Source organism: Sceloporus undulatus, unplaced genomic scaffold, assembly GCF_019175285.1.
Source record: "Sceloporus undulatus isolate JIND9_A2432 ecotype Alabama unplaced genomic scaffold, SceUnd_v1.1 scaffold_408, whole genome shotgun sequence".
NCBI lineage: Eukaryota > Metazoa > Chordata > Lepidosauria > Squamata > Phrynosomatidae > Sceloporus > Sceloporus undulatus.
In genome coordinates, this window is record NW_024803328.1 from 1 (window position 1) to 9,211 (window position 9,211).

A 9,211-nucleotide genomic window follows, 5' to 3' on the forward strand; every position below is an offset into this window, starting at 1 on the left:
TGTCCATTGACAAGGTCCCATGGCTCCAGCTCGTACCACTTTGTATCCCTCTGTTTCTTAAGCCTTTCTTCTCTTTTCTGTAGAATTGTCTTGTTCCTCTGAAGGCTTTAATTATGCTGAGTTCTTACCCTTAACATCTTCTTTCTCTGTCAGTTTCCGTGTGCTTGTTGTCTTTTTCTCTCCCTCACTCCCTCACCCCTTCCTTGTCTGCCGATTTCTCCCGAATGTGTTCATTTCTTAATTTCATACCTTCCCAGCTGTAAAGTGCTGCTTTCAACTTTTTCATTGCTGATATCTGTCCCCAAACTAATTCCCTATGAGAATGTGACAAGGGTGGAATATATTGCTTGAAATGTCCCTCTGTATTTCTGTGACCCCTTTCACCACGGTTCTCAGCATTCCTCTTTGCTTCTCTGTGTGTGCTCCAAACTCCATATTTATGTGCTGTTTGAGATTGAAGGTAGGGATTGGGGGCCCAGGGATGAGAGAGATTGAATGGCCTGTGTTGTCCCCTGCTGGAAGTGTGGAAGCAGGGAGACGGGCAGGAAGTGGAGGGGCTGAATGAGCTCACTGTGTGCATGAGGGTAGAGATGGGGTGGGTGGGTAGGAATGGTTTCCTGTTGCATTTGAATAATTAAAACCTGCAGCTAATTGTAAGAGACAGGCCACCTGCCTTCCAGATTGCACTCTAAGATTGCACAGTGAGTCAGATAATCTGCCTTCCCTCATATTAACTAGTCCAACTCTTGTACATCTCATTTTATTATTGCATAGTCTCCACCTCAGTGTCGTCTACCTACCTCCTTGAAATACAGATATTTTAGCCAGACATGAAATTGCATCAGTAAACTGTGATGGGAGCGCACAAACTAGAAATCCTGGGCACCGAGTTTCTAGTTTTGACATCCTCCTTTACTTGTTTCCCACTACTTCCTCTTTCTACTCATCTGGGGATTAGGATTAGCTCCCAAGGGGGCTGTGTATTGATGGAGGTTGCAGGTGGCTTCGTGTTTGGTTACAAAGGGGACAGATTCAGACCTGGTCAAGTGGGATCTGCTTGACCATATGTTCCCCCTGTGGCATCTTACACATTTGTTTAGCTGGGTTTCTGACATGCAGGCTGAATTAAGATTACAGTTTACCTAAAACACTTATTTTTTTATACACACACATGCTTAGAAACTGCACTTGAATGGTAAAGAGTGGTATTGACCATCTGACTGGTAAATCCTAGTTCTCATGGGTGCTTTCTTTCTGGGGTTGAAAACAGGTCCACATCTTGTCGATTGAAAATGAGTGAATCAAAAAAAAGGAACAGGAATTTCCTCAGAGGAAGAGGGCAGTGGGTAGAGAACACTGGTGAACAGCATTGCCTGGTACACAGTATCTCCCTAGAATGTGCATAGGGGAGAGCCTTTCCTAACCTCTTCCTCCCCACCCCTTTCTTTTGATATGAGGGGAGGGATTGTGTCAGAATCACAAATGGGTCTAGTAGTGCAGTCTTATGAAATTGTGTGTTGCATATGTAAATGACTGGGCATCAAGCACACACTGGTCTGTTGCTGTGGTTTCCTTGATGTTGATGAGATGTAAAGAGCTGACACCATATTGTGCTGACGGTTGGCATGCATTACTCCTGATTGGATGATGTTGACTAAGGATTCTCCTCCAGGTTATTGCTGGTCATGCTTGGACACTGGTGGACCAAATATATGATGCATCTCAATTTTTGGTTCCTTTTGAGGATGTCCCTGTCAAGTTGCACCCCCCCCTCACATTAGACAGCTATGGGATTCCCATAGACACTCTTGTTATTTAGCAACTCATTTTAAACAAGAATATTTGGGAAAGTACAAGAAGACTGAGTGGTTTCTTCTTTTTCTTATTCCACTTTTAATGACTCAGCTTGTTAGATTCATATCTTTCTTCAGAGAGCATAGGCTTTTAATAAGGTCTTGGCAGAGTAGTCTAAAGCAGAACTACAAACAAGATAGTGTGTTTGTTTCTTGTACAGTTAAAATGCAGTGTTTATGCATTTGAGGTTTGATGAATGTCCTGGATGCATTCTGTAGTATATTGCTAGTACACACAAGACTATTAATTTTTGCAGTAAGAGTAATATTAAGAGAGTTAAAATAACCAGTGTGGTATAGTGATTGCAATATACTACTAGGATTTTAGGAGACCAGGTTTCCTGCCTCGCCATGGAAACCCACTGGGGGACACTGGACAAGTAACACTCTCTCAGCCTCAGTGGAAAGCAGTGGCAAACCTCCTCTGAATAAATATGTCTAAGAAGCTCCTAGGAGAGAGTTGATGCAAGTTGGAATCAACTTGAAGATATGTAAAAGCAAGAACAACAGCAGAAGCAGCAACAACAGTAGTAATACATTTTGGCCATTTACAGAATAGGTGCAAAAGACATGTGCAGGGTAGAAATGTAAAAAGCTTTAAGAGATAAAGGTAATGTCTATGAGCAATTGAAGTAACATATATTTAAGATTCCATTATGACTGGAAATTAAGGCCCTATTTGATCTTTGTCTCTCTGATTCCTCTTTGTGGCCATGCATGGCAATCTGGGAACTGCTTCCTTGTTGCCTCTATGCTTTCCATGTGGGTATGGTCTGGGTGTAAATATTGGGGGTGGAGACAAAGCAGGCCTTTGTTTACCCATTTGCAATTTCCCCCTCCTGACTGGCTGAAAACATATGTAAATAGCCTCGAGGTGGCCACTCTTTTCTCAGTTGTGTGCAAACACACTGCAAGTCAATGCATTTGTATCACAGGACAGTAACTCCTGTTTTCACTGCAACATATACATGTATGGGAGCTAAAGATTTTAGGGAATAAGTGTGGCTTCAGGACTCTGGACACTAGGGGATTGTATCCAATACCACAGACAGCATGCTTTCCATATAGAATCATAGAATTATAGAGTTGGAAGTGACCACAAGGGCCATCCAGTCCAAATATCATTTTTAGAGGTGCATAGGCAGGAGAGTGCTGTTGAAATCATGCCCTACTATGGTCTTCCACAGGTAACTGGTTGGTCACTGTGTGAACATGATATTTAGTTAGATAGGCCTTTGGTCTGATTGAACAAGGCTTTTCTCATGTAATCTGTTATTGCAAAGTTCCTGTTCTTCAAATGTTCCAGAGGGATTAGAAACACAGGGTTCAGCTGATCCTCCCTTGATAGATAAAGATTTGGGTGCAGGAAGTAAAGGTATCTTCTTGTCCCTGGTCAGCTGCCTCATCTTTCATTTTGGTCTGTACTGCTTATTTCTAAAGGACCCGGTATATCAGCACAGAGCTGGGCATGCGGCAACGTCTCTTTGTCGGGGTACTGACTTCGAAGAACACGTTGAACTCCCTGGCTGTGGCGGTTAATCGCACCTTGGGCCACCGACTGGAACGTCTGGTCTACTTCACTGGCACACGAGGGCGTAAAGTACCACATGGCATGATGGTGGTGACGCATGGTGATGAGAGGCCTATCTGGAACATGTACCAGACCGTCAAATACGTGCTAGACCATTATGTGTCAGACTTTGATTGGATTTTCCTAGTGCAGGATGACACCTACACAGAAGCCCATCGTGTGAACCGCTTGGCCTCTCATCTCAGCATTGACACCCTCCTCTACATGGGCCGACCAGAAGAGTTCATTGGTGGGGATACGCCAGGACGCTACTGTTATGGCGGCTTTGGCTACCTGCTTTCCCGAGCCCTGCTTCTGCGCTTGCAGCCTCATTTGGAAAGCTGCCGGAATGACATCCTGAGTGCTCGCCCTGATGAGTGGCTGGGGCGCTGCATCATTGACTACACAGGAGTGGACTGTGTAGCAGAGCATGAGGTGAGAGTTGGTTCTGCTGATATAGCCCCTGCTCTTTATCCACTGAGGGCTATGGCACATGGAAGCATTTTCATTTTTTTTTTTTTGACACAATGTCCTTGTGTGAGAAAGAGAGGGCACCAGTGTACAGTTTTGTAAGAATACTGTACAAGGTTTTCTTTTTTGCTGTAATTAAAAATCTTACCTCATGTAGGAGGTACAGCCACATGAGTAGCAGCCCTAACATGCAGTCACTACGCCTGCCTAGTTCACACTATTGCACAAGGGCTCACAGTTTTCTCAGTGCTTGACCAGACCCTATGTGCATCATCAGTCAACACAGATTTATGGTGTTTTTATTTTTTTATCTTGTCAGTTGACTCTTTTCAGAAAGCGGATAACTCATCATTTGAAATGAGTGCTGGACTGACATATTTAGTCCAGAAATCTATTCTCATTTTGGCGGTTATGATGAAATCTGACTACAGATTAATATGATCTTCAGACACTGGGATGCATTTCTCTATTTTTGTGTATACGACAGCTTACCATGAAAAATATAACGTGTTTGAATTTTCTGGGACAAAAAAAGGCTTTGCCCCCACTTTGACCTAAGCTAATTTCTGTGTTAGAACGTCAGTGGCCAGAGAGGCTGTCAGTGCAGTTTCCAGTAAAAGCAATGCACACCGTATTGACCTATCTGAAAGGTGATAGTCAAGGAGCCTAAGCAAACAGCAGCAATATCAAAAGACAATTGAAAGAGCATGTTGCAGTCAGAAAGAAAGCAGCCTAGAGCAAATAAAACTTGCTTAAATTTCTGCTTAATTTCTGAAGGCACAGCAAGAAAAAGTAATGTTTTCTATTCTCTGAAAAGAGAGGCTAGACTGTGCCTGCATCTAAGAGAGCAGACTTACAAAGGCCAAGAGAGCTACAGAAAATAGCTTGTGAAGGGATGAATTCTTGACCACCCTTGCATTATAGAAGAAAACTCTGTTTAAAAATGGCTGGTTTTTCTTACAGCTAGATTGAACAACTTATGGGTGGGTGTATCAGGATAGATAACTTGACATTTCTATTCTGAACTGTTTCTGTACTTCTTCTTCCAGGGCCTACGTTATCAGTACTTTGAGCTTGGAAAGAACACAGATCCCGAGAGAGAGAATGATCCACGATTCAATTCTGCATTCACTGTTCATCCTGTGTTGGACCCTGTCCAAATGTATCGGTTACACAGACATTTTGCCCGTGTAGAGTTGGAGCACACATATCAGGAGATTCAGCAGCTCCAAGTAAGAAGGGAGTGTCTACTGTATATGCTCATGTATAAGTCTAGAAATTTTTGTCAAAAAATTGACCCCAAAAAGCTGGCTCAATTTATCCATGGGTCAATGTAAGTAGTGTATTTTAACTCTTCTCCTTCTCAGTAGAATGGCAAAAAATAAGAGCTTAGTTCATCCTGGAAGCACCCAAAAAAAGCACCAGTCCCTTCTGCTCTTTCCACCATGATGCTGCTCCTGGCCTTTTTGAATGCTTTGGTGGGAAAATGGCAGTGGTGTCACCTCTTTGGTGCTTCCCCTTAAAAGTGCCAAGAGGAATTGAGCTTAGAAGGCTCTGAATAAGACATTTCTGTATGAAGACAGTAAACTTCGTCCTTTACATCCTTTGTTGCGTTGCCCTAAATTTTATCCTCAACTTATCCACGAGTCATATCAAAATCTATAATTTTGGCCCCAAAACTTGCCCTCGACTTATACATGAGGTCGACTTATATTTGAGTATATACGGTATATCTCGATCTGCAAAAATCTTGTAAGTCTTCACTGGTCTTACTGTCATGATTCATTAATTTATCAGAAAGTCGGTCAGGCTGGGTAGGCTAGAACTATAGAGTTCATTCCTCCTCTACCTATCCATGCCCTGTGACCTTTGGCTGGGCCTGTCCTCTGTTTGCTTTGGCCTGGACAGATTGCTCCCAGTGAAATGTGGCCTCCAAGGGAAAATGTTTCCCATCTGTGCTCAAGGTTATTAGAAACATTTCTGTCTAGGATTGACAATACAGTATTATCACTTCTTTCTCTTTTGAAATCAAAGTTTGGGAACTGTGGCCCTCCAGAAGTTAGACTGCAGTTCCCATTATCTAATCATTGTTCTTCCTGGCTGGGAGTGATGGGTGTTAGACTCAATAGCACCTGGAGCATCACAGGTTTTTCAGCCCTATTCTAGATAGGAATACAAAGCATAATTACAGTTTCTGTTTCTAACTGCCTTGCTTATTTATCTTTCCACTCTACAGACATACTCTCCCCCCGCCCCCCTCTCTCTTTTGTAGTTAAACGGGGGAAGGAAGAGAAGATTTGGGCTTCTATTGTGCCATATTCATAGTCTCTGGGGGCAAGTCTGCATATTTGGCTATCAACACAGAAATTTAAGCCTTCATTGTTGCTCTTCAACTATAAATTTGCTGTGGAGGGAGTTGGATATGAAGGAAAGGATGGCCAAGGCAAACTGAAGAAACTCTGAAGGAAACCTATGATGGGGTTGCTATAAGTCAGAGTGACTTGGAGGCACACATCAAAAACATGAAGGAGGAGAAGGGAGTGTCCTTGCTTGTTGATATACTCTCCCCTTTTCCCCACTCACTACTTCCCATCTTAAAAAAAAACAGTTGCAATTTCCAGCCACATTTGTTGCATCAAATGGGATGGCCATATGTAAGGCAGTGGACATATGTAAGGGGAAGAGAACAGAGAGAAGAGAAGGATGAATTGCTTTCATATGCAGAAATCTACACAGAAGGATTGCACACCACTTTTTTTTTCTGTGGAGAAGTGAGGTTCCTAGTGCCTTGTTTGCTACTGATTATTTATACCTGGAAACAACCCTAAGTAGGAAAGACACAATAAAGGAGGCAGCTGGGTCCTACTGCAAGGATTTTGCCACTGAAGCTGCCAGGCGAGTACAGCCTGACTGCAGCCCGGGTCCAAATGGTGGCCATTTTTCCAAGTCGGAAAGCTCCAGGCTGTACTTGCCCGGTAGCTTCAATAGCAAAATCCTTGTGGTAGGACCTGGCTGCCTCCTGATTTAGGCTTGAATTTGGATGAGGTAAACCAGGTTATTTAAGTGGATTGATAAACTCCTAAATATCACTTTTAAATTGGGATACTAAAAAAAAGAGAGTGTAATAGGTGAAATTTAGAACATTTAGTTAAAACCACCCACCCCGAAACCTTCCTAACTCTTGATAATTTCAAATGGAACCTTATTGTGCATTGTTGCAATAGTTTCCTTAAATGGAATTTTTAACCAAACTCTTGCATATGTACATGCTGGTAGAACAGGAAAAGAAGTGAGAAGTGAAGGCTTGCTTTTGTTAAAATGCAAGATGAATCCAGACAGCTGTCTGGCTCTTAATCTCATTGCCAGGCCTGGAATTGGCTGCCATCAGGATGGACTTTGACTCATAGTCTGCAGCCCTACATACTATGAGTGTAGAATTCGCTGACATTCTTGATTTCTTCAGACTCTACTACTAACCTTTTGGCTTATGAAATAGAAATAGTACCACATTAAGACACGTAAAAACATGCTTGAAAAATAGTATCAAAGGGAATTAAAGTGCATACCAATGCTTAGAACTCTCATTTCATTACATTGATTAGTATTACACATTGGCTTTTAATTTCCTTCATACTGTGGTAAATTAATATTTGAATATTGTCTTGGATTATAATGTGTTTTTAAGTGATTTTATTATGTAGAGGCCTGCTAGCTGGTACATCGGGTGCTCCATATGAAAATAATACATAATCAAGCTTTTAATGGAAAATGAAAACCTATTCTGAGATACCTTTTTATTTTTAATTTTTCTAAGAAATGGGAGGAAAGAACATGTAAAGTCAAGAATGAGGTTTTGAATCCCTAAAAGTGCATCCTGGGAGCTCAAAATCCCATATGTATTTCAACTATTTTCTGAATGGTGAAGAGACTGGAGGCTTTTTTGAAGGGCTTTCCAGGGGGGAAGCAAAGTCCTGTGTGCTCAGCTGACCCCCAACATAAGGTGCGATTTTAGCACAGCAGGTGGCGTCTGAGTACAGATAAACATCATAGTGAGATTAATCAGGGTAATTATAATTTGTCTAGGCTAACCATATTTAATCCATTGCAGTATGCTATAAATTAATGAAAATGTCTTCTTTAATAATAACTGTGTTTGTCTGGGAACTAAAACAAATTAGAGAACATTGACATTTCCCCGCTAGGCTGTGAAAAAATGCTTTTAAAAGAGTAAATGTTGATAAAAGCTGCAGTTGGCAAATCCACCCCCTACTAGTAAATGACGTGGCCGGTCTGTTCCTGATTGTTACAGAATTAATTCAAGGGGAGTTACCACTTTCTTCCTACCTTAGTCTAAAATCTGCTTGTTAAAGACTGGGGAGAAAAGAGGGAGCCTTCAACCAAATGAGCTTGGGAGCCTTAGAATAAGTGGAAACCATGCTGTTTAGGGGAGGCAACATGTCTAAATCTACCCACCTTCCAAGTATTAAGTAGTATAATAACCCAAGCAAGTCCATTGGCAAAGCCCTTCAAGGGCAAAGCCAAAGGTCAGATTTCTTAAGCAAGATTCATAAATTAAATAATGCTTATTTATTTAGTGACTGTTAACTGTAAACATCAGTATAATAACAAACACCTAAACCAGAATGAAGCCTATCTTTAACAATACAGAAAAAATTAGGAAAGCAGTAAATATATAAAAAGAAATATATAATTATGATACATACACACACACACACATATACATATGCAGACACGTTTTTATTAATCAGAGAAAGAAGCAAAAACAAGTAGATATTGATCCAAAGCAATTTTATTTTTTATTAATATTTTCAGAAAAGCCATTTTATATTGGTTGCGCTCACCCCTCCCAATTTGCGAGAGATCCATTCTGGACACCTCCACAAATTGAAAATATTACAGATATTCAAGCCCCGTTGGTTATAATGGGGCTGCAATCCTGTGTGTGCTGGTATGCGCATGCCCTAGGCACATGGCTCATTTTGTCCCTCCCCACTTGCCATCTGTGTAGGACCAAAACTGCAGATCCCAAGTCCATGAATGGGGAGGGACGAGTGATCCAAAACAATTGTCCATAGATAGATTTATGTACAAGTGCTTTATCTTTGCATATCAGTAAAACATTAATACAGACTAGCAATCTGAAACAGCTGCTGCTGTTATTAAACTGTTGTTGTTTATATCCTACTTTTTCCCCAAAATTGGGATGTTTAAAATAGATTTCCATGTGTTGTTTTAAATGCAGATGGTCTGTCTCATATGTCCAAGACTGAACATGTTTCAACACGAAAGGGGAAAA

The 9,211-nt window shown here is 41.4% G+C and overlaps 1 protein-coding gene across 1 annotated transcript; it reads left to right on the top strand.

Annotated features, from left to right (window-relative positions):
* Nucleotides 1-3,293: 3,293 nt before the first annotated feature.
* On the top strand, nucleotides 3,294-8,465 carry LOC121917729 (chondroitin sulfate synthase 2-like; the record flags this gene model as incomplete). Its single annotated transcript, XM_042443849.1, has 2 exons — nucleotides 3,294-3,858; nucleotides 4,944-8,465. Coding segments are annotated over 2 exons (853 nt in total), but the record flags the coding sequence as incomplete, so codon positions are not given.
* Nucleotides 8,466-9,211: the final 746 nt, after the last annotated feature.